Genomic DNA, 24,969 nt, shown 5'->3' with positions numbered 1-24,969 from the left:
CGGTAGCTAACACAGAGGCCTGTGCCACTCTCTCCAGCTTTTTCTGTTCTAGTCAGGTCTCAACCTTTTTGCCTGTGCTGGCCTAGAACCATGGTGTTCCCCAGTCTTTGCTTCCTGAGTTGTTAGGGTTACACGTGTGGGCTGCCAACACAGCCCTGCTCTGCTTTGTAAGTTTTACCACATAGATAAGCACCCCTGTGACCAGCTTTGCTAATACATTCATTTCCATAAACTGCGGGAAAGACCTAGTACAACCTGAGTGGCTTAGAACAACAGAAGCAGCCGGGCGCCGGTGGCTCACGCCTGTCATCCTAGCTACCCAGGAGGCTGAGACCTGAGGATCGTGGTTCAAACCCTCCTAGGCAGGGAAGTCCCCAATTTTTTTTTTTTGGGGGGGGGGCTGGTCGTGGGGCCTGAACTCTGGGCCTGGGTGCTGTCCCTCAGCTCTTCAGCTCAAGGCTAGTGCTCTATTACTTGAGCCACAGCGCCACTCCCAGCTTTTTCTGTTTATGTGGTGCTGAGGAATCGAACCCAGGGCCTCAGGCATGCAAGGCGAGTGCTCTACCCCTGAGCCACCGTCCCAGCCCTCCCAGAGATTCTTATCTCCATTTAACCTCCAGAAAACTGAAAGTGGGGTTATTGTTCAAGTGGTAGAGTGCTCACCTTGAGCTGAAGAGTCGAGTGACAGTGCCCAAGTCCCACTACCAACAAAAAAAAAAACAAACAGTTTTCACAGTTTGGGAGGCCTGAAGTCCAAAACCAAGGTGACAGTAGTGGTCCCCTCGGAGGGCTCCGGGTTCTCTGTGCAGCTGTCCATTGGCTGCTGGGGATGGAATGCAGGCCTTCCTGCATGCTAAGTGGTTCACCATTGAGCCACTCTCCCAGTCCCTCTGCCTTGACAATGTATCATCCTAAGGGGCTGAGTCACTAAGTTGAAGCCTCAATACTAGCACAAAGAAAAGAATCACTTTCACCTTTGTGCTGTTTTTCCCCACCATGTCACCCTCCTTTAAAAAATGTTATATAATTTACATTTTATACATATGTGTATATATATATATATATATGAGACCTTGCTCTATAGCTTATATTGACAAACCCAGGAAGTTGCCTCAGCCTCCCAAGCTCTGGGATAACAAGAGTGTGCTGTGGGGCTGGGACTGTGGCTCTGTGGTAGAGTCCTTACCTAGCATGCATGAAGCCCTGGGTTCCATTCCTCAGTACCATATACACAGAAAAAGCAGGAAATGGCACTGTGGCTCAAATGGTAGAGTGCTAGCCTTGAGCAAAAAAAAAACAAAAACCAGAATGCACCACCACACCTGGCTGTGCTGTTTTTAAAAGACAAGCCCCCCTGGGAAGGGTGCGGAAGTGCAAAGCCCCGCTCCTGTGGAGGATGAGAAGCCCAAGTCGAGGCTGGGGGCATGGCTCAAGGCCTGCTGAGCAAGAGTGAGGCCTGAATTCAAACCACAGAACCACCAAAAAGGAAGTCAAAAGTGACGGTACAGACCTTATTGAAATCACTGGAGGGCTGGCAGTGTCCCATCATCTTCAGCACTGCACAGTAAATCACTGCATGGATTTGTCTGCTTAGCCTCCCCTCAGAATTTAGCCGCTTCATTAACTTCTCTGTCCAGTATTGGAAGAGACTGCGTCTTGAGCCTTCCTTCATGTAGGTCCCCGGCCACATCAGACTCACTTTAAATAAATGTGTATGCTTTCTATACAGTTAATCTCTACTCATTTCATTCCCAGCCCTCCAAGGTCTGGATCTCCTCTGTCATCTTCAGTGACTAACACTGGTGTCATTAGACTTAAGACCCACACAGATAATCCAGAACCGTCTCATTTTGAGATGTCAATTTAATAATACCTGCACAACATCTTCCATGTAAAGACATACTTCATGGGTTGCAGGTCGTTTTTAGAGGACCACCATCCCACACACCACACTAGGGAAGGTCAGACTTCTCAAGGCTGTGGCTCATTGGAGATTCTACTCTTAGGTGGCTTTTGATCCCTTCTGAAGAAGGGACAGGCCTGTCCCCTCTGTACACTGACATCTCTTTTCCCTTTCTGTGTCATTCCTGTGTCCACCAGGTGTCACCCTGCCAGCCCTGCCCGGCCGGGGCTGGGGATCCTGGTGTACAGCGGTTGTGACCGCATGTGCCTTGCCTTCCACTTGCTGCCCCATGATTTTGGGCAACCCACGTCACCTTTTCCAGACTTGCATTCCACATCTACATAGTGAAGGTCCTCCCGTCCCCCTGTCCCCCGGTGTCCTGTCCAGGAAGCCGTGTCTGCCTGTGGGTAGGGGCTTTGCGCCTCGCTGCATGGGAGAGTCGTCTGCCCCTTGGAGTGGAGGGGCCTCCCCCGTTCGCTCTTCATCCTCCACCAGCAGTGGAGCCAAGCCTGGAATACATTATTCACTGCTTTTTATTTGGGGCTAGACCCAGGACAGGGGCAGGGGGGTTCGGAGCAGGAGTTTCTCAGGCTACGGAATGCAAAAGTAAGGGGTACAAATACAGGGAGGCTCAGCCTCTCCATGGGGTATGCCTCAGCCTTGGAGCTGTCGCAGAGTCTGGCCTTGAACTTGCCTTTGGACTTGACCTTCCTGTGGTTGCTAGGAAGAGGTCCAACTTCAAAGGACAGAGGCCATGTGGCACTTCCACAATGGGGGGCTTGAAGGCGCTGAGGACCACCAGCCTCGGTGTGAAAGAAGGGGGAGAGGGAGAGATGATCAGGAATCTGTCTCCAGAGGGGGAGTGTGGCAGAGTCCGCGGCTGCCTGGGGGAGGCCCCCCCTGCTCTCCTGTCCCAGTGCTCAGCGCTACCCGCCCCCCTCCCTGGGGTGTGAGTCAGTTCAAGGCCCACCTTTCTTGGCTTCAGGATGCTGGGTGTCACCTTGAGGTCAGGGGCAGGTGGGAAGGACATCAGAACCTTGGCTGTGGGTAGAGTCATCAAGGACTTGCCTGTAGTCGAAAGGACCTTAGAGCCCACCAGCTTGCTGTGCTGCAGCCTGAGGACCCGGCCCTGGGGTCGGAGCACACAGGGGGAAGGCAGCTGGGCCTTGGTGTGGAGGCTGGGGAGGTGGGAGGGGGCTGTGGGAGCAAGGGAATCTGTGAGGGCCTGGTGGAGGGCCAAAGGCTGACCAGCAGCCCCACAAGGTGAAGCAGAGGGTGGGGCAAGACAGAGCAGGGTGGGAGCCAGTGCGGCCTTCCCGCCTCCTCCAGAGGGAGGAACAGAGGGTTTGGAATCCAACAGACCTGGGTCTGCGTCTCTGGATGGTCCTTTCTGAGCTGTGCAACCTGGGACAACTTCCTCACACTTCCCGCTATCTTGGCTGGAAAATGGGGACAAAAGTAGCCTTACTGGGCGGTGGTGAGGGCTACCGGAGCTGCTGAGTGCAGTTCGGGGCTGTAGGAGTCATGTCCTCCAGAGACCGCTGTCCAGGGAGGCAGAGACAGAGCGGAGCGGCAGCAAAGGCCTGGACTCCACCCTGGGGCTGGACCCTGCCATCTTGCAGAACAACTGCCAGCAGTCCCTCTGCCTGGGGGACAGCTTTGGAGGGGACAAAATGCATTTGGCAATAAACCTAAAAGTACTTTGTGAGCAAGAGCTTTTACTTGCTACGGGGGGTCTTTCGCAGGAGGGCAAATCCGGTTATAGGAGGGTATCTGAGGGGAATGATCTAACCCAGGGGCTGGGTTTGTTCAGATGATCAGCAGGTAGGGTTGCCTGTGCCCGCTGGCAAAGGTTACGGGTGAAATCGTGCCCTGCCCTGGTGCCGGGAGGGTTTCCACTTGCGGAGGGCAGGGCAGACCCGGACTGTGGCACTTTTTGCCTTGCCTTTCTTCCCCTTTCTGGGGACTGAAGTGGTAGCAGTGGAACTTGGCTTCTCAATGTGCCCCAGGCTCCTGGCCCCAGCAATTTTCCTAGAAGCTGACCTGTGGGTAAGGGTCCCTGAATCCTTGCCTTCTCCAAGGCTTTGCTGGGTCAGCAGATGAGGGAGTGCTGGCCGGGTCCCCGACCGCCGATGATACATTGCTAACGGCTTCTTGATGGTGGAGCCTTCCACCACCAACTGGATGCCCACATACTGGGGCACCTCCACGGCAGGCTGCGGGGAAGAGACAAGGCCCACTCAGACAGTGCCCATCCACTCTGGGTCTGGCAGGACTCGGCACGGGTGGATGAGTCAATTCCCAGTGATGAGGATGTTACCTTGCTATTGGATGAGACAGGCCAAAGAGCCATTTCTAGGCTGGGGAAGAAAGCCCGCCTCCATCCTCTAAGGAAACTACTAGAGTCTCACAGGGCATAGGGATTGATGGCCCAGAGGAGCAGGCAACTCCAGCCGTGCCGGAGCAAGCACCACGCCATCATCTCCTTGGGTGCAAGGCAGCTCAATGGGAGAATGACTGCCTAGACTAGGTCAGGCCCTGGGCTAAGCTCCCCATACCACAAAAACAAGCCAGCAAGCCAACTGGGCTGAGAAGGTGCCTTCTGGCAGAGCGCTCGCCTAGCACGCATGAAGCCCTGGCTTCCATTCCGCAGCACCATATACACAGAAAAAAAGCCGGAAGTGGCTCTGTGACTCAAGTGGTAGAGTGCTAGCTTTGAGCAAAAGAAGCTCAGGGACAGTGCCCAGGCCCTGAGTTCAAGCCCCAGGACTGGCAAAAGAAAAAAAAAAAACAAAAAACAGGCGCCGGTGGCTCATGCCGGTAGTTCTAGCTACTCAGGAGACTGAGATCTGAGGATCACAGTTCAAAGCCCAGGACTAGTACACACACACACACACACACACACACACACACACACACACACACACAGTTCAAAGCCCAGGACTAGTACACACACATACACACACACACACACACATACAGAGGAGGAACAGGATGGAACCCAGAACCTAGTGCATTCTAGGCATGCGCAATTCTGTACCTCCTACCCCAGCCCCAGCGCCTCCAGGTCCTGTGCCACACCTCAGGACTCTGGCAACAAGGCCAGTCGATGCAGCGCTTTCACTCTGCACCTCTACAACGTGAACCAAAAAAATGAATCCCTCCTCTTCTTTTTTTTTTTTTTTTTAACTTTTTGCCAGTTCTGGTCCGATTGTGGGGCCTGAACTCTGGGCCTGGGCGCTGTCCCTCAGCTCTTCAGCTCAAGGCTAGCGCTCTACCACTTGAGCCACAGCACCACTTCCGGCTTTTTTCTGTTTGCTTATGTGGTGCTGAGGAATCGAACCCAGGGCCTCAGGCATGCAAGGCAAGCACTCTACCACTGAGCCACCTTCCCAGCTACTAGTTCTGGGTCTTGAACTCAGGGCCTGGGCACTGTTCCAGAGTTTCTTTTTGCTCAAAGCCAGCGCTTGGGTTGGGAAGGTGGCTCAGTGGTAGAGTGCTTGCCTCACATGCATGAGGCCCTGGGTTTGATTCCTCAGTACCACACAAACAGAAAAAGCTGCAAGTGGTGCTGTGGCTCAAGTGGTAGAGCACTAGCCTTGAGCTGAAGAGCTGAGGGGCAGCGCCCAGGCCCAGAGTTCAAGCCCCACGACCGAGACACACAGAGACACAGACACACACACAGACACAGACACACACACACACACACACACACACACACACACACACACACACACACACACACACAAAGCTAGCACTCTATCACTTGAGCCACAGCACCACTTCCAGCCTTTTCTGTTTATGTGGTACTGAGGAATCAAACTCTGGGCTTCATGCATGCTAAGCAAGCACTCTACCACTAAACCATATTCCCAGCCCTAAACCTCTCTTCTTTATGAATTTTATGTCCCCCTCCACATGCTATCGTGTTATTAACAACAGAAAACAGGCTTCTACACAAATACATAATTGCAAAGGGGAGGTTGGAACGTCTAATGACCAGATCTGGTAGGAAACTACCTTAACCCACATCGCTGATAGTGCGACACTCACAGTATGTCATGAGGAACCCATAACACCTCTGAGGAGGGCTGGGAAGGTGGCTCAGTGGTAGAGCGCTGGCCTTGCATGCCTGAGGCCCTGGGTTCGATTCCTCAGCACCACATAAGCAAAAAGAAAAAAGCCGGAAGTGGCGCTGTGGCTCCAGTGGTAGAGCACTAGCCTTGAGCTGAGGAGCTGAGGGACAGCGCCCAGGCCCAGAGTTCAGGCCCCGCGACCAGACCCAAAAAAAAAAAACCCACCTCTGAGGTGTTTTTGCCAAAAGAGTGTTTAACCTGAACCTCATCAAGGTGTTTGACCTAACTTCTAGTTTACAGGGCATTCAGATAGCAGAAAAGCAAGTTAAATAACACCACAGGAAACAATCAGATAAATTCAAAATGTGGCACAGTTCTACAAAGCACAGTAGGTTCCTTCAAAAGATCAGAATGGGGAGAAAGCAATGGGGCTGTCCTAGATGAAGAGACCAGAGACAAAACCACCAATGAAGGTGTGGAGCTTCATTACACATTGGCCTAAAAACACCCAAACCAATCGCTAATGAAAGACATCTGGGAATATGAGGGAACAAAACACTTTTTCGGGGGGAGGGGTGTCGAGGGGCTTGAACTCAGGGCCTGGGTGCTGTCTCTGAACTTTTTTCCTCAAGGGTAGCGCTCTTTCACTTTGAACCATAACTTCACTTCTGAATTTCAGATGGTTCATTGGAGAATAGTCTCACTGACTTTGCTGCCTAGGCTGGCTTTGAACCATGATTCAGCCTCCTGAGTAGCTAGGATTACATGTATGAGCCACCAGCATAGGCCAACACATTTTGTGAAATCAAAATGCTGACATACTCATCTAAGACACAATCGGGAACGATAAATGAGGCCATTTAATTTATACCATTAGCATCTTCCCTCCCTGAACCCAAACCATGGCAGATCAGAATCTTAATCAGAAGATAATTAAATTGCCACAAAAAATTACTTCCCAGAGCTCAGAAAACCCTTAAAATCAAGTTTTTTTGGGGGGTGGGTCTGGTCGTGGGGCCTGAACTTTGGGCCTGGGTGCTGTCCCTCAGCTCTTCAGCTCAAGGCTATTGCTCTACCACTTGAGCCACAGCGCCACTTCTGGTTTTTTTTTTTCTTTATGTAGTGCTGAGGAATCGAACTCAGGGCCTCAGGCATGCAAGGCAAGCGCTCTACCACTGAGCCACCTTCCCAGCCCCTCTAATTTTTTTTTTTTTTTTTTCTTTTTGAGTGCTGATCCTCAGGCTTGAACTCCGGGCCTGAGCACTGTCCTTGAGCTTTTGTGCTTAAGGCAAGTGCTCTACCACTTGAGCTACAGTACTCCATTTCCAACTTGTTTTTTCGTAGTTAATTAGAGTTAAGAATCTCTTGGGTTGGCTTCAAATCACAGCCTCTAGAGTAGCAAAGATTACAGATGTGAGCCACCAGCATCCGGGCTTCAAGTCTCTGATTTTTAAAACTCTGACTTTATGCTATATTAGCAGACTCAAATCCCTTTATAGAGCAAGATGAATAAGACAAATACTACCACTACTACTGCTACTACTAATGCTACTACTACTACTACTACTGCTCCTCCTCCTTCTCCTCCTACTGCTACGACTACTGCTAGCAATTGCAGCCGCCACTTGGTAGTGTCTGATATTTCTCCAGACCATCCTAACCACCTGATTAATGACAATAGCTAAAACTTGTGCCACTTTCTCTGTGTGCCGGGCACTTCACTTAGATCAACTCTAATTCTCATACCCTAAGAACCAAGGTGTTAACTCTTGCTTTAAAGACAAGGAACAGGCCTAATCAGGGGATATGGCAAGACTAGGTTTTGAACTGAGTCTGATGGTCAAGCCCTGTGCTTTCTTTTTTTGGGGGGTAGGGGGAGTTTTTGGGTCTGGTCGTGGGGCCTGAACTCTGGGCCTGGGCGCTGTCCCTCAGCTCTTCAGCTTAAGGCTAGTGCTCTACCACTTGAGCCACAGCGCCACTTCCGGCTTTTTTTTCCTGCTTATGTGGTGCTGAGGAATCGAACCCAGGGCCTCAGGCATGCAAGGCAAGCGCTCTACCACTGAGCCACCTTCCCAGCCCGCCCTATGTTTTCTTATGGGGCTCCCCACAATGGACCTCCAGGCTCCTACTTGGGGCCCACCACCTCACCTGCTTATAGATGAGTTCGAATGCGCCTGTGTCACAGTTGCGGTCCAGCCGCCGGTCGATGACCACGCGCAGAGTGTCAGCTTGCACACCGGCACAGAGTCGGGCAGTGATGGCTGTGGAAGGTGCCATGGTGGGGCTAGCATTGATCTCGATCAGCCAGGGCTGGAAATCCTCACCGAACACAAAGTCTGCACCGTAGAGCTCGAAGCTCGCCTTCCGGCATTGCACTGTGTCCTGAGAGGTCTGAAGTACATGGATCACAGCAGCCTTCATTCCAGGTACAATGATATTAGACCAGGCTTTGGGGGCTCCCAGCTCCTGAAGGTGGTCCTGAAACCTCTGGCTGGACCACATGTTGTCGTCAGGCAGCATCGGATGCCGATGGCATGAGGTCTCCAGGTGTTTCTGGATGGAATTGTTACACAAATGCACAGAGCTAGGGTAGAGGAGAAAGCCAAGGCTCAGGTCTGGTGTCTTGCACCTAAGCTGGGCCTACCTGGTTCACACAACTGAGATGAGGCCCCTGGGAAGAGGCTTGAGTCTCACACTTTTCTTTCTTTTTTTTTTTTTGGCTGGTTGTGGGGCCTGAACTCTGGGCCTAGGCGCTGTCCCTCAGCTCTTCAGCTGAAGGCTAGCACTCTACCACTTGAGCCACAGGGCCACTTCCAGCTTTTTCTGCTTATGTGGTGCTGAGGAATTGAACCCAGGGCCTCATGCATACAAGGTAAGCACTCTACCACTGAGCCATCTTCCCAGCCCCAGTCCCACACTTTTCAAGAGCCAGAGTCAGTCATATCTCAGGACCACCGTGGGGCCTAGTCCAGCGAGCCTTCCCCTCCTTAGAAGGTGAGGTGAGCAAGATGCCTGTTCCAGTCCCACCCCTATTTGTGACAAGCTGGAAATTCTTCGGCAAGTCTTTTAACATGCATGCCCTTGACATCTGCAAACTGAAGGCAGCAGCAGAACTTGCCTCACTGTTTATTGTTTTTGTTTTTTTTTGTCGGTCATGGGGCTTGAACTCTGGGCCTGGGCGCTGTCCCTCAGCTCTTCAGCTCAAGGCAAGCGCTCTACCACTTGAGCTACAGCGCCACTTCTGGTTTTCTGGTGGTTTATTAGAGATAGGAGTCTCACGGTCTTTCCTGCCCGGGCTGGCTTTGAACCGCGATCCTCAGATCTCAGCCTCCTGAGTAGCTAGGATTACAGGCGTGAGCCACCAGCGCCCGGCTATTGTTTTTGTTTCTTTTCCTGCTCTGGGGCTTGAACTCAAGGCCTGGGCACTGTCCCTGAACTTCTTTTGCTCAAGGCTAGCATTTTACCACTCGAGCAACGGCGCCATTACCGGCTTTTTCTGATTATGTGGTACTGAGAAATTGAACCCAGGGCTTCATGCATGCTAGGCAAGCACTCGACCACTAAGCTACGTTCCCAGACCCTCACTGGGTTTTGTTTATTTTTGCCAGTCTTGGGGCTTGAACTCAGAGCGTGGGCACTGTGTCTGAGATTTTTTTTGTGTTTAAGGCTAGGGCTCTACCATTTAGCCACTTAGTTAACTGGAGATAAGAGACTCACAAACAAGCTGGGTGCCAGTAATGCTTGTAATTCTAACTACTCAGGCGGTTGAGATCTTAGGATTGTGGTGTGAAGCCAACCCAGAGAGGAAAGTCTGTGAGACTCATCTCCAATTAGCTACCAGAAAACTGGAAGTGGAGCTGTGGCTCAAGTGGTAGAGCGCTTGCCTTGAGTGAAAAAACTCAGGTATAGCACCTAGTCCCTAAGTTTAAGACCCACAACAAACCAAAAAGAAAAAAAAAATGTCTCATAGACTTTCCTGCCTGGGCTGGCTTTGAACCACAATCCTCTAATTGCAACCTTCTGAGGGGCTAGGGCTACAGGCACAAGCAAGCAGTGCCTGGTTTTCACTGGGTTATATGAAAAATGACTCAGGCATACTCAAATCACAATTATTGATAGCTACAGTGATGAGTGTCATATGACAGCCTCTACTCTCCACCTGTGGACACTGAGACCTAAGCAGGTTTTCACCTCTGCCAAGGTGCACACACAGTCTGGAAGCTACAGACCCAGGGCTCAACAAGGAAAGCTTAGTCCCCAGAGTTAACAACATATCTTGCCTTGCCTTTCTCTTCTTAAATTTCTCATGTGCTTTACTCAGCTCTATATTGGTTCTCATAATACAAATCACTTTTGTGTGTTTGTGTGTGTGGTGTGTTTATCTGTTATGGGGCCTGAACTCTGGGCCTGGTCGCTGTCCCTCAGCTCTTCAGCTCAAGGCTAGTGCTCTACCATTTAAACTGCAGCACCACTTCTAGCCTTTTCTGCTTATGTGGTGCTGAGGAATCAAACCCAGGGCCTCATGCATGTGAGGCAAGCAGTCTACCACTGAGCCACCTTCCCAGCCCCCCAAATCACCATTTAACATATTAGATTATTTGATGTGTTATGTTCTTTGCTTGTGTTTCCCCCTGCTTAGAATATGAGAGGTTTTTTCTGTTTGTGCCGGTCCTAGGGCTGAAACTCAGGGCATAGGCGCTGTTCCTGAGCTTTTCTGCTCGAGGCTGGCACTCTCCCACTTGAGTCACAGATTCACTTCCAGTTTTTTGGTGGTTAATGGAGTCTCATGGACTTTTCTGCCTGGGATGGTTTCAAACTGTGATTCTTAGATCTCAGCCTCCTGAGTAGCCTGGGTTACAGGTGTGAGCTACCCGCGCTTGGTAAATAAGCATTGGAGAACTGAGATCATGTTTTGGTCACCCCTATATCCCAAGGGCCTGGAACAGCGGTCAGCCTGGGATACTCTTGATAAGCCACAGGACCAAGGAAGGGTGGTGGATGGAGGCCTGCCTGCCTGCGAGTCTGTGTGTGCAATGCAGCTTTGCAGCAGTAATTTCCAGCCTATGGGGCTGCCTCCCCTGCTGGCCCCGATGCTCACTTGTCCAGGTTCTTGAGGGAGAAGGGCTGTGTGGAGAAGCGGATGTAACTGTCGCGATAGAACCACACGGTCAGTGGGTTCCAGTCAGTGACCAGGAACCACTGTCGCAGGTCAAACTTGGTGCCAAAGATGAGCAGAGGCCGCTCAATGTACTTCTGTACCACCCACTTGCCGTCCTTTATCATCAGGGAGTTGCTGTCCACCAGCTTCAGGATCTCCTCTAGGTGGTCCATGCACACAATACCTGCGGGACACAGACAGGCAGGAGCCAGGTCAGGCGGGGCTGGGAGAAGGGCCGGGGGACCATGGCTGCCCATCATAAGCTCTCACTCTCATGGAACTGAAAGGGTTCACTCATAACCACAACCCTCTTCCCCTTGCTAAGGACTTAAATTTTTTCTTTTCTTTTCTTTTTTTTTGTCGGTCGTGGGGCTTGAACTCTGGGCCTGGGCACTGTCCCTCAGCTCTTCAGCTCAAGGCTAGCGCTCTACCACTTGAGCCACAGCGCCACTTCCGGTTTTCTGTGGTTTATTGGAGATAGGAGTCTCACAGTCTTTCCTGCCCAGCTGGCTTTGAACTGCGATCCTCAGATCTCAGCCTCCTGAGTAGCTAGGATTACAGGCGTGAGCCACCAGCGCCCGGCTAAGGACTTAAATTTTTTTTCTAAGTAAATATGTTTGTTTGATTGAGAAGAAGTGTATGGACAAAATGTTACATAGAACAAGGGACTGGGGGTATGACTCAGTGGAAAGAGCACCTGCCAAACAAGTGCCACAAGTTCAAAACCTCAGTACACGGACAGAAAGACAGAAAGAAAGGCAGACAGAAAGAAAGACAGAAAGAAAGGCAGACAGAAAGAAAGAAAGAAAGACAGAAAGAAAGGCAGACAGAAAGGCAGACAGGCAGAAAGAAAGAAAGGAAGGAAGGAAGGAAGAAAGAAAGAAAGAAAGGAAGGAAGGAAGGAAGGAAGAAAGAAAGAAAGAAAGAAAGAAAGAAAGGAAGGAAGGAAGAAAGGAAGGAAGGAAGAAAGGAAGGAAGGAAGGAAGGAAGAAAGAAAGAAAGAAAGGAAGGAAGGAAGGAAGGAAGGAAGGAGAGAGAGAGGGACGGAGGGAGGAAAGAAAGAAAGAAAGAAAGGAAAGGAGGAAAGGAAGGAAGGAAGGCAAGGAAAGAAGGAAGGGAGGAAGGAAGAAAGGGAGGAAGGAAGAAAGGGAGGGAAAGAAGGAAAGAAAGAAAGAGGAAGAGGTGCTGTGGCTCAAGTGATAGAGTGCTTGAAGAGCTGAGGGACAGCTCCCAGGCCCAGAGTTCAAGTCTCACAACCAGTAAAAAAAAAGGGGGAGGTTAGGAAAGTGGCTCAGTGATTGAGCTTGCCCTGCATGCATAAAGCCCTAAGTTCAATTCCTTAGTACCACATAAGCAGAAAAAGCCAGAAGTGGCAGTGTGGCTCAAGTGGTAGAGCACTAGCCTAGAGCTGAAGAGCTAAGGGACAGTGCCCAGGCCCAGAGTCCAAGCCCCATGACTGACAAAAAAAAAAAAAGGAAAGAAAGAAAGAAAAAAAAGAAAAAGAAAGAAAAAAGAAAGACTGCGTACCCAGCATGGTAGCACTCATGTAACCCCAGCACTATGGACCTTTCTGCACTCTAGTGGGGGTGAACGTCATGGGTGCTGGTGTGGGAAGCAGGGACCGAGTCCTACCTCGTCCACGGGACTTGGCTCCTGGCTTCACAATCCAGATGTTGCGGTCCCCCTCCATGTCGATCTGGGGTACCAGAGCCTTTAGCTGCTGTAGGACATCCTCACAGCGCTGGACCTGAGTGTCCAGGTGTTTGAGTTGTGCGCCCTGGCTGGGAGGAGATGGTGATTTAGACAGAAGAGCCTGGGCGCAGGTGGGAGGCAGAGACAAGGGAGATGCAGGCTCCCCTGGTCAAGGTCCAACCAGTATTAATCATACCTTCCCCTCAAGATCCACTCCTGTTCCACCTCACACTACCTCATTTGTCCAGACTATGGGAGTGAGGAAGGTTGGGAAAATTCCATTTACTTCATATACACTCCCCATACCTCCAATCTTCTACCTCCTGCCAATCTTTGGTGGGATGCCTGTAGCTCACGCCTGTAATCCTAGATATTCAGAAGGCTAAGATCTGAGGACCATGGCCAAGTCCATGAGATTCTTATCTCCAATCAACCACCAAAAAGCCAGAAGTGAAGCTGTGGCTCAAGTGGTAGAGTGCCAGTCTTGAGAGAAAAAGCTATAGGACAGGGCCCCAGGCCCTGAATTCAAGTCCTAGTATCATCACAAAACAAAACAAAGACTCTGCCTTTGGCACAAGCCTGCAGTTCCTAGGGGACATCACTCTGCCAGGAGCTATGCCAAGGGTTTTCTGCTTTGTATCACAAATCCTCCCAACAGCTCTACTGGGGAAGCATGTGCATTCGGAAACTGAATGTGAAGAGTTAAGTGACTGACTGAGGTGGGAGCCAAATGTACCACTGCTTCTCCTACAGGGACCTCTGGGGGCTCCCCCTTCCTTCCTTCCTATTCTGGACTTAGCTGGTTGACTGGGGGGTCTCCTCTGGGTCTAATTCAAGCACATGCGGGCCAGCCTCTTCTGGCTTTCTCTTCCCATCTCTCAGCCTCAGCATATACCTACTGGGTCTCTGCCTGTTCCCCGCTCTCAGCGCTCTGCTATTGGTACTGGGCGTTGCACTGAGGGCCCCCAGGCTAGCACATGCACGGAGCCGCACCCCCCCTCCCCCCGGGAAGGCTTCTGTAGTTGCAGATCTGTGTAGTGTATACTTGCTGTGCTCCCACAGTTGGCTAACTGAATAAATGAGGGGCTAGGCGTGTACTCCAGCAGCCATCTACCTCAGCAACTGCTATCTAGACAGGGGTTCAGGGACAAAGGGGGACCCTGTTCACTACAGGATGGAAAATGTCAACTAAACCGAGTCACAACCACAGAGGGGTCAAACACTGCTGAATAGCTGGGAAAGCTCTACTGAAGGGGTGTTACCCTCTCCGTCACGTCTCAACCTCTCCAGTGTCTCCACCATGGAACACGCCCCCCCATCTTCTCGCTTTTTATGAGAGGGAACCCCAGGATCAGGGATAGCCAGATGGAGGGGGCTCAGCAGGGCCTCCTGGGAATACCCACACATGCACACTAAACAAGCCTCCCAATGATTCATGGCATTGACTATCTGCTCAGCTCACCTGATGGGCTCAGAGAGTGTTATGTGCGGTGCTGTAAGAGACAGGAATAGTCGAAAAAGTGGTGTGGTATTTTATACTTAGGAAAAAAGTTTTTGTGGAAAATGAACCTTTATGAAGACCTGGTTGACTAAGCATAGGCTTGTTTTTAAAAAGTAGAAGCTGGGCGCTGGTGGCTCATGCCTGTAAGTCTAGTTACTCCAGAGACTGAGAGCTAAGGATTATAGTTCAAAGTCAGCACGGGCAGGAAAGTCCATGAGACATCTCCAATAACTACTCAAAAAGTCAAAGTAGAGCTGTGGCTCAAGTGGTAGTGTTCTAACCTCGAGCAAATAAGCTCAGGGACAGTATTCAGGCCCTATGTTCACACCTTAGGACCAGCACCAAAAAAAAAAAAAAAAAAAAATGTAGAGAAACACAGTAGTAGTCAGTGAATTGCTAACTGCTGGTACTGAGCCATCCAACACTATGTGTGTGTCTTATGATGAAATATTTTATAGGTCTCTTCTGGTAGATTCTCTCAGCCTTCTAGAAGTTGCCTTCATAAAAAGGACTCATTAGCTGGGTACCAGTGGCTCATGGCTTCAATCAACTACTCAGGAGGCTGAGATCTAAGGATCATGGGTCAAAACCAGCCTAGGAAGAAAAATACAGGAGACTCATATCTTCCATGAGCTACAGAAAAAAGCCAGAAGTGGAGCTGTGGCTCAAGAAGTAAGATGCCAGCCTTGAATGAAAAAGCTAAGAGACAGTGCCAGGCCCTGAGTTCAAGCCCCAGGACTGCCAGAAAAAACAAATTTGTTTTAAGGAAAGAAATGAGGTGTGTGCTAGCTTGAGAGGCCACACTTGGTCCTCCTCCCACAGCTACTGCCCGGTCCGGTACTCACTGGACTACTTGGTAATAGCGATGGAGGAAGATAGACCAGCCCTCAGGGCTGAGATAGAGTGGAGCCTCCAGTTCCTTGTCAATGTCCTTGTGTGCCAGGATGCTAAGATGTTCCTCACATGCACACAGAGCTTCATCCACAAACTCGTAGGTCACTGGTAGCACCGGCTTTTTTTCCGATTTCTTAGGCTCCTTGTCTCCTGCAGAGATAGGGAGGGAGGGCCTCTCATTATTCCACACTGAGGCCAGGACGGTGACCTGAGCCACTCACCTGAGGCCTGCAACCCTAGAACGGCACCCTTGGCCCTCACTGGAGGCTCCACCCAAAGTCCCCAAGGTATCTTTGGCCCACAGGCCCAGCAGGCCTGTGGCTCCCAGCCCAGGACTGCTCACATGTCTGAGGTCCTGAGGTCCTAAAATGCGCCTGTAACCATGGCCTCGGTGAGCCTGGACAGACATGAAACCAAATCTGACCTGGCTTCTAACATCCCAACATACACCAGAAATCCAGACCCATCCAGAACCCTGACAAGACACTGATAATCCTTAAGCCACATAGCACTAACCTACATCTGTGCTGCTAGATCAGAAGCCCAGCAGATCCCTGAGAGTGACGCAGCAGACACCGCGCCCTCAAGGACTGGTGTGCATCGACGGCCTGACATTCTCCAGTGTCTACAGTAGTCCCAAACTTTATACAGCCAAGGCCCCGAAATCCCCTACCTCCCCACACACCAGAACCGCCACCTGAGAAGCCTAATTGCAGGGCCTGCAAACTGCAGGGCTCCTGAGCCTGGCACACAACAGTCTTCCTTGAAACCAACACCCTTAGGACAGGAGACGGAAGCAGGCAGAAACAGAGACAGTCTGCCTGAGGATTTTCCTCCTTCCCCCAGAGCTGCCCCTTCCGTCTCAGAACTCTGGTTGAAGAACTCTTAGATTACAACTCTTAGAGTTGCTTAGGAGCTAAGTGCAGAGAGAGAAAGGACAAGTCCCCATCATTCCCCATGTTCCTTGTGCTCAGGTGGAAGGGGTCCCCAGGACACCTGAAAGCTGTCAGCTTTCACTCCTCACAGACCAGAGATGAGCCATGTCTGCCCTGCCTAGGGTATGACTCATTCACATGCCAGGCCCCACCAGGGCTGAGGCACTAAGAAATGGATGGGAAGACAGGTGTGTGAGTGGCTGGGACAGAACGGATGTGTGGTCTGGGGGACCGACAGGTGGAAGTCAGGACAGAAACGTAGGTAGACGGACAGATGTATCTGTGGAAGGAGAGGTAGGATGATAGGAATGAACAGACTGAAAAAAGTGAATATGGAGGTAATTGTGGATGGAAGAAAGGACAGATGGATGGACAGATGGACTGGTCAGTAAGTAGGTGAATGAGCAGATGATTAACAGATGGGGCAGGTTGATGGAAAGGGTACTGACTGGTCATAGAGATGTGGACTATCCACAGGTGTGGGGAACAGCTGGTGGATGATGGGAGCATACAGGTGGGGGGTAGAGGGACCACAGCGCTCACCTGGGGCCTTTGCCTCCTCCTCCTGGCCAGAGCATGAGTTCCATTCAGACTTCACCACCAGCTTGAGAACGTTGCGGGCAGCTGTCAGCCAAAAGTCCTCTGCTCCCGAAGCAGGGGATATCCTGCTCAGCCCCTAGGCTAGAGGCCTGTCCTGGTTCTGGAACCTGATCATGACTTGCCCCACTTTGGATCTGGGACCTGACTCTACCCTGACTCTAGAACCCGGCTTCAGTCTCACTGTCAGACCCACCATGTGGCCAGATGTGACACATGGTCTGTCTGTCTTCAGAATCTGGCCTGGACCCATTTTCTCATTTCTTCTCATCCTCATCCACTTTTGAAACTTAAGTCTAGGAACCAGATCTTGGCCCAAAACCTACTCGGACTCGGAATATAATTTTAAACCTAGTATCGGATCTGGATTCCACTTCTGACGTGAGTTTAGAGCACATTCTGAAGTTAAAGCTTACTCTACTTTGGGAACCCATAGCCTGCAGCCTTTCCTAGGACCCCATCCAGCCAATGGGACTTACCCATGGCCTGGGACTTATTCTGGATTCCACACTGACTGAACCTCAGACTTTTAGAGCCTGCTCTACAATATATGCTAAACTTCCTAATCTTTACTGAAGGTCAATCAAGGAGGCTCATTGAGGGAGGCCAGGGCTGGGGAAAGGAAGGAAATCTGCAGGGAAGCTGAAGGCGTGGGGGGAGGCCTTGCTTTAGCCTCGCTCCTTCCATGTGAGAGGTCCTGGCCTGGGGTTAGGGTCTCCTTACCTATGAAGGCTTTTTTCTCATCTTCAGCCCCCAAGCGGTAGCAGCGTGGGAAGAAGGAATCAGCATCAGCCTCATCAAACCACAGCAAATTCCGAAGGTTGAGACACAAGCCGACCTATGGAGTTAGCTGCTAAGAGGGCTGGAAGGGGCAGGCCCAGAAAACTCAAAGGAAATCTCCCACACAGAACATAAGTCCAGAAGTCAGCAAGGCCCTGATTGGCTGTGTCCCCCATCTGTCCCCATGCTTGTCCGGGGCACCTCTCTACAGAGAATGGTCCTTATTTCAGCACCTAGCCTTTCATATCTGTAAAGATCTGCTTCCTTGGTTGGGAATGTGGCATACCAGCAGAGTGCTTGCCTAGCATGCATGAAGCCCTGGGTTCAATTCCTTAGTATCACAAAGAAAAATCCAGAAGTGGAGTGGTGCTGTGGCTCAAGTGGTAGAGTGCTGGTCTTGAGCAAAAGAAGCTCAGGAATAGTGCCTAGGCCCAGAGTTCAAGTCCCAGGACTGGCAAAAAAAAAAAAAAAAAAAGACCTGCTTCCTGCAGGAAGCCCTCCATGCCCACACCAGCAATATAATGACAGGCCCAATTATGCAGCCCTGCCACAACTTTAGAAGGGAGTCCTTCAAAGATGAGGAAAGTGAAGCGCAGAAAGGAGACACCATTTGCTAAGAAATACAGGTAAAGTGTGGGGCACCAGCAGCTCATGCCTATAATACTAGCTATTTAGGAGGCTGAGATCTGAGGATCACAGTTAAAAGCCAGCTCAGAAAGACAAATCTGAGACAGATATCTCCAATTAACCACCAAAAAGCCAGAAAGGGACCTGTGGTTCAAGTGGTAGGATGCCAGTCTTGAGCAGAAAAAGCTAAGGGAAAACATACAGGCTCTAAGTTCAAGTCCCAGTAATGGTATTAAAAGAAATGTACTCATTACCTGACTCATATAACTGTAACCTCTCTGTACATCACTTTTAGAATAAAATTTAAGTAATAAAAAAAGTAAGTTAGAATGAAGTTGTGGACACACATGGCAGGCCAGGACAACTTGGGTGCAGGGCTTGGCACCACCCAGATCACGTTGAATTTCATGTGTAACTTTTAAAATTTAACCTCAAAAATGAATTTTTAAATTCTTAGTTCTTTAATGTAGTTAACTTCTACGTTAAATACATTACATTTAATTTTTAAATTCTTTTGGAGACTGGTTGTTACTATGTAGCCCAAGCTATCTTTGAACTCCCAAACTTCCTACTTCAGCCTCCTGAGTGCTAGGAGTATGCCATTATACCCGATTTGAAACTTCTGGGAGTCAGCTAGCTCTGCTCTGCTCTGCCCAGGAGATAAGCAAGTGAGTTGAACCCATTCTCTATCTCCTTGCTCACAGTCATTTGATGTGGGTTTCTTTGTTCTCTTTCCTTCCTTCCTTCTCTTTCTTTCTTCCTTCCTTTCCTTCCTTCTTTGTCCTTTCTTCTTTCTGTCTTTTTTCCTTCCTTCCTTCCTTCCTTCCTTCCTTTCTTCTTCCTTCCTTCCTTCCTTTTCTTTCTTCCTTTCTTTCTTTCTTTCTCTCTCTCTCTCTCTCTCTTTCTTTCTTTCACCTACACATACTAGATAGATATTGTCTGTCTGAGTCTCACTGAATCCTACACCTCCTGTTCTCCTAGGAACTCTCTTACTGGAAGGAGAGCAAGGAGCGGGGCTGCCAGCCCAAGGTAGGTGTGTGTGTGTGTGTGTGTGTGTGTGTGTGTGTGTGTGTGTGTGTGTGTGTGTCTGTGTGTGTCTGTGTGTGTCTGTGTGTGTGCGCATGTGTGTGTGCGCGCGCGCACTTCCTGGGGACTCACCTTTGTGGTAAAGGAGCCAGCCCGGGCATAGTGATTGATCATCTGATCCTTGGAGAGGAAGCGACAGTCCAACACGTCCCGCCTCGTGGTCCAAATGAGGTAGGGAACTTGATTCCTAACCATGCGGGACTAGTGAGGAGAGAGGAAAAAGTCAGGGAGGGTAGTGTGGGTGGTGTCTCTTCACCCTGCTGGGCAGGAAGGAGAGGCTTCCAAGGCCTTCTCTACCCACACACCATCTTTGCACAGAGGAAGAAAGGCTGTGTCTTCCCCCGGGCACAGCTGGGTGAGCAGAGCGCAGGCCAGCCTTCAGCCTTGAGCAGACACTGAGATGCACAACAGAAGAACACAGCTTCGCACCTTGCTTTGGCCATGGCCATCATGACCTGCCTGGTCCAAGCTGAGGGCCTGGCACCTGGCACAGAGGCTCTTGTGACCCCTGTCTCTCCATCCTAGTTAACACCACTAGCACCAGGATTTGGGACCTGTTCTTTATCTTTTTTTGTTGTTATTGGTCATGGGGCTTGAACTAAGGGTCTGGGTGCTGTCCCTGAGTGAGTTCTGCTCAAGGCTAGTACTCTGTCATTTTTTGAGCCACAGCGTCAGTTCTGGTTTCTGGTGGTTAATTGGAAAGAGTCTCAGAGACTTTCCTGCCTGGGCTGGCTTTGAACCATGATCCACAGTCTCTGCTTCCTGAGACTCTAGGATGACAGGCATAGCCATGGTGCCCAGCTTTACATCTTTTTTTTTTTTCCTTGTCAATCGTGGGGCTTGAACTCTGGGCCTGGTCTCAGAGCTCTTCAGCTCAAGGCTAGCGCTATACCACTTGAGCCATGGCGCCACTTCCAGTTTTCTGGTGGTTAACTGGAGATAAGAGTCACATGGACTTTCCTGCTTGGGCTGGCTTTGAACTGCGATCCTCAGATCTCAGCTTCTAGAGGTAGGATTACAGGTGTGAGCTACCAGTGCCCGGCTTTTAATTATTTTAATTCTTTCTTTGCATACTGGGGATTGAAATCAGGGCTTTCAGCTTACTAGGCAAGCACTCTACCACCTGAGCCATGACTCCCAGAAGTTTCAAATCAGGTATAATAGCATACTCCTAGCACTCAGGAGGCTGAAGTAGGAAGTTTGGGAGTTCAAAGATAGCTTGGGCTACATAGTGAGAACCAGTCTCCAAAAGAATTTAAAAATTAAATGTAATGTATTTAACATAGAAGTTAACTACATTAAAGAATTAAGAATTTAAACATTCATTTTTGAGGTTAAATTTTAAAAGTTACACATGAGGGGCTGGGAAGGTGGCTCAGTGGTAGAGCGCTTGCCTTGCATGCCAGCCCTGGGTTCGATTCCTCAGCACCACATAAGCAAAAAGAAAAAAAAGAAAAAAAATGGCTCTGTGGCTCAAGTGGTAGAGCACTAGCCTTGAGCTGAAGAGCTGAGGGACAGTGCCCAGGCCCAGAGTTCAGGACCCATGACCGGACCCCCCCAAAAAAATAAAATAAAAATAAAAGTTACACATGAAATTCAACCTGATCTGGGTGGTGCCAAGCTCTGCACCCAAGTTGTCCTGGCCTGCCATGCGTGTCCACAGCTTCACACTGAAGTTTAAGCCTTCTCCAGGCAAAGAAAGAAGAAGGAAGGGAACCACCACCATACATAGAAAAGGGGCCAGTCTTGTCTCACTGTGGCCTTATGATGTTTATGCAGATGGGGAAACAGACCTAGAGGACACGAGGCTGCCTAGCTGGACATGAGTGCTCTCTCTCTGAGTAGACCGCCTCCTCTGACCCCCTGTCTCAGCTGACACCCAGGGCCCTCACCATCAAAGCGTGTGTCCCATCTATGTCATTAAATTCCAGCAAACCATCCAAGTTGAACAGGTCTGAAGACTGCGGCTCCTCACTCTCTTCTTCATCTTCTGTGGATGCAGAGACCAGACTGGATGAGAGTCCAACCCCACTAGCCTACAGGGCCACAACCCTGAAAGGACTTAGAAAGGGGCAGCTTCCGGTCAGGAAGGGACCTGCTCACCATCCTCTGTGGTATCACTGTCACCCATGGTTGAGCTATCCAGATCCTTCTGGGGTAGATGCAGGGCAGTGGCAGTGTGGTGGACCATCTTCTTTTCCACCCAGCCCCGCTGGCGCAAAAGACACCGGATCACTGGGTAGCGGCCTTGGATCATGAATATCTTCTTCTGCTGTAAAATAAGAGATGGAGACTTGTTCAGTTAGCACTAAGTGTCAATCACAAGGCAGGCTGGTGAAGCAGGCAGTACAGGCAGAAGGAATTATCATGTGCAAAGGTCCAGAGGTTGGATGGAGGTCAGGAGGAGAAAGGTGGCCAGAGGGCTGGGAAGGTGGCTCAATGGTAGAGCGCTTGCCTTACATGCCTGAGGCCCTGGGTTCGATTCCTCAGCACCACATAAGCAAAAAGAAAAAAGCCGGAAGTGGCACTGTGGCTCAAGTGGTAGAGCGCTAGCCTTGAGCTGAAGAGCTGAGGGACAGCGCCCAGGCCCAGAGTTCAGGCCCCATGACCGGACCCAAAAAAAAAAAAAAAAAAAAAAAGAAAGGTGGCCAGACTGAGCAGAATGGGGACAATGTGCTTATGCAGGGTACTGCAGTCCTGACACTTGGTCTTGGGTTTTATGTAAGGAGTTGCACAAAGCAGCAAGGCCTAGGGGAGGCAGTCAACAGTTGGAGGATTGTAAGTCTAGCTTGCTGCTAAATAGAGAATAGACAGTAGGGAACAAGTGGTGGCAGAACACTTGAAAGCTATTCTGAGACCAGAAACCAATGGCTCATGCCTGTAACCCTAGCTTCTCAGAAGCCTGTGATCTGAGGATCACAGTTCAAGCCAACCTGGGTAGGAAAGTCTTTTGAGACTCATCTCCAATTAACACCAAAAAGCCAGAGTGGAGCCTTTTTTTTTTTTTTCTGTCCTGAGACTTGAACTCTGGGCTTGGGCACTATCCCTCAGCTCTTCAGCTCAAGGAAAGCACTCTACTGCTTGAGCCACAGCACCACTTCCAGTTTTCTAGTGGTTTATTGGAGATAAAAGCATGGACTTTTCTGGCTAGGCTGGCTTTGAACCGTGATCCTCAGATCTCAGCCTCTTGAATAGCTAGGATTACAGGCGTGAGCCACTGGCGCCTGGCTTAGAGCACCAGCTTTGAGTGAAAAGGCTCAGTGCCAGTGCCCAGACCCTGAGTTTTAAGACCAAGTGCTGGCATACACACACTGGCGCATGCGTGCACGCGAGTGCGTGCGCGCGCGCGCGCGCGCGCGCACACACACACACACACACACACACACACAGAAAGCTGTTGTGGTTTGTACAGGAAAACCATCACAATAGCTAGAATGAAGGTTACAACATGCTGGTGTACAGGGCAGAGATGGGGAGAAGGCACCAGGGTTAAGATTTGGTTTTGGAGACAGAGACGATGGTTTTACTGATGGGATTAGACAAGATTTCTGACTTGAGTAACAGAGGTAGGAAGGCAAATTAGAGTATGGTTTTAGCGGTATGAGCGTGAAGAGCAGGCTGTCGCAGTGTGGAAGTGGGTGCGGCTGACCCGGGGGCAGCACACTGACTGGACTCAGAAGCCCACAAGAGAGATGGGGGGCTCTGGGACCACCAATATTCCAAGAACCTTCAGAGGCAGCTGAAAAACAGCCCAGCTGGGGAGGGAGGAGGAAAGCCAGGAGGAAGCCAGTGTGTGGCAGTGCAGAATGACACGAGGTACCCAAACAAGCAAAGGGTCGCTAGACATGTTGAAGCCATCCATCTCTGTTTCCCAAGGGAATGGGACAGCAAGGTAGGGACCCAAAGCAGAGGAAGAGTCAAGGTGGGGAGGTGCTTGAGAAGGGTATGGGGTGCAGAGGTTTTGTGGTTTAAGGATAAGTCTGTGAAACAGGAACCAACACACACATGCATACACATGTACACAAACTTGTATGCATACATACATGCATGCGCACACACAGGTGCAGGGGTTTTGTGGTTTCAGGATGTTAGAAAATAAGTCTGTGAACTACAGGAACCAACACACACACACATGCATACACATGTACAACACTTGTGTACACACATACACGTGCATGCACGCACACACACACCCTCGGGCCCCCTCCGACCTTGACAGCCCTCTCCACGTGGATCTTGGCGTTTCTGAGCCGGCCCATGTGGTGAGAAGCCTTCGAGAAGCCTTGCCAGAGAAAGGAACCTGCAAGGAGACGCGGGCACAGGAGCGGGAGCTGGCGGCTCAGCCCGGGCGTCCGGGGCTCGGCGGCGGCACCCCGTGCCCTCCCCCCTCCCCGCCCTCCCTGCTCCCCCCCCCCCCCCCCCCCCCCCCCCGCGGCCGGCCCGGCGGCCTCACCGCTCGGCAGCGAGCGGAGATCATCCGGCTCCTGGATGTAGGGGGCCAAGGGCGGGGGCTCCCGGGCGCCCTGGGGCTGGGCGAGCATGTCCGGCAGGCAGCACACAGCGGCGGAGCTGCGGGCCAGCAACCCCTCGGGCTCGGCGGGGGCCGGGGCCGGCCATGGCAGCCTCTCGGGCGGCGGGGACTCGGGGCCGGGCACCCAGGGCAACGGCGGCGGCGATGGCCAATCCTGCCCCGGGCCGCCCTCGAGGTCGTAGCAGGCGGGCGGGCTCCGCAGCCCGGACCCCAAATCCCCGGCGCTCAGCAGCAGCGTGGCGCCAGAGCCCCGCATGCGCCCCGCAGCCGGCCTCGCTCCGCCCGGCCTCCCACAGCGGCCTCGGCTCCCACAGCGCCCCCGCCCCGCCCCGCCCCGCCCTCTGTTTGCTGTCGCCTGGGAAACCACTCCCCCCACTGGAGGCTCGGCCGCCCAGGGCCCTGGGGTCGGGGCTTGAGGACGTCCAGCGGGGCCGGACTCTGGGCCTCGCTTGACCGGCTGGGCACTAAGGGCTGGCCGTCGGCACTAGTGTCAGCAGCTCCCGTGTGCAGGGCCCTGGGGCTTGGGTCACTGGGGGTCCCCCGGCTAACTAATAGTCTAAGGGCAGGAAAGCAAATGAGAGCCATCAGACAGCCTCTCGGCCTGTGACATTTAAGCAAAAGAGCCAGGAGCCACTGCAGGAGGACTGGCATTCTGGGGGGACTGGTGTGAGCTGTGGTCCACTCAGGGGACACGAAGCAGCTGATGTGGCGAAGCCTGACAAAGCATCAGGTGGGGACCCCGGTGCATGGCGATAGGATCGTTCAGGCCACACACTTAGGCCCCCCTCCCCAAACCTGGAAAAATAAATCATAAGCCAACTGCAGAAGAAATGTAATATATCGGAATGATTCTCTCTGACCCCTAGGCCAAGACCATGCACTAACCTTAAAAGTCAGAGAAGCCAGGCTCTGGTGGCTCCTCAGGGACGAGGCTGAGATCTGAGGATCTCTGTCTAAAGCCAGCCCAGGCAGGAAAGTCTATGACTCATGTCCAATCAAGCATAAAAAACAAAAAGCCATAGCCGGGCGCTGGTGGGTCACGCCTGTAATCCTAGCTACTCAGGAGGCTGAGATCTGAGGATCGTGGTTCAAAGCCAGCCTGGGCAGGAAAGACCATGAGACTCCTATCTCCAATAAACCAGAAAACTGGAAGTGGCGCTGTAGCTCAAATGGTAGAGTGCTCGCCTTG

At 51.3% G+C, this 24,969-nt stretch overlaps 1 protein-coding gene across 4 annotated transcripts; it reads right to left on the bottom strand.

Moving 5' to 3' along the window:
- Window positions 1-1,845: 1,845 nt before the first annotated feature.
- Window positions 1,846-23,539, bottom strand: Ttll3 (tubulin tyrosine ligase like 3). 4 transcript variants are annotated; one of them, XM_042679639.1, is made up of 15 exons: window positions 23,461-23,539; window positions 21,353-21,521; window positions 21,142-21,239; window positions 19,322-19,450; window positions 17,480-17,594; window positions 16,703-16,801; window positions 15,176-15,374; window positions 12,770-12,918; window positions 11,078-11,321; window positions 8,128-8,563; window positions 3,947-4,119; window positions 3,266-3,342; window positions 2,874-3,100; window positions 2,598-2,706; window positions 2,123-2,412 (listed from the first exon to the last, which is right to left on the bottom strand). In XM_042679639.1, exons 1-15 carry the CDS (start codon window positions 23,506-23,508, stop codon window positions 2,213-2,215), a joined length of 2,472 nt encoding a protein of 823 aa, XP_042535573.1. In that variant the 5' UTR covers window positions 23,509-23,539; the 3' UTR covers window positions 2,123-2,212. The 4 variants fall into 4 exon arrangements, with proteins under 4 accessions (XP_042535571.1, XP_042535572.1, XP_042535573.1 ...); XM_042679637.1 differs by having other exon boundaries at window positions 1,846-2,412; window positions 2,598-3,100; XM_042679638.1 differs by having other exon boundaries at window positions 1,846-2,412; window positions 2,598-3,100; window positions 21,353-21,518; window positions 23,461-23,508.
- Window positions 23,540-24,969: the final 1,430 nt, after the last annotated feature.

The sequence above is a fragment of the Dipodomys spectabilis genome, unplaced genomic scaffold (assembly GCF_019054845.1).
Source record: "Dipodomys spectabilis isolate Male_0828 unplaced genomic scaffold, ASM1905484v1 ptg000054l, whole genome shotgun sequence".
Taxonomy (NCBI): domain Eukaryota; kingdom Metazoa; phylum Chordata; class Mammalia; order Rodentia; family Heteromyidae; genus Dipodomys; species Dipodomys spectabilis.
This window is presented reverse-complemented; position numbering and strand designations above follow the sequence as displayed.

Bases quoted from the DNA above. Each gene is read 5' to 3' on its own strand.
- Ttll3 (XM_042679637.1), bottom strand. From the start codon at position 23,508: ATGGGCCGGCTCAGAAACGCCAAGATCCACGTGGAGAGGGCTGTCAAG. The intron at 4,120-8,127 runs GTGAGGTGGTGG...TCTTCCCCGCAG, and splicing joins TCGAACTCATCTATAAGCAG to CCTGCCGTGGAGGTGCCCCA. The intron at 2,413-2,597 runs GCAAGTTCAAGG...AATGTATTCCAG, and splicing joins CAGGAAGGTCAAGTCCAAAG to GCTTGGCTCCACTGCTGGTG.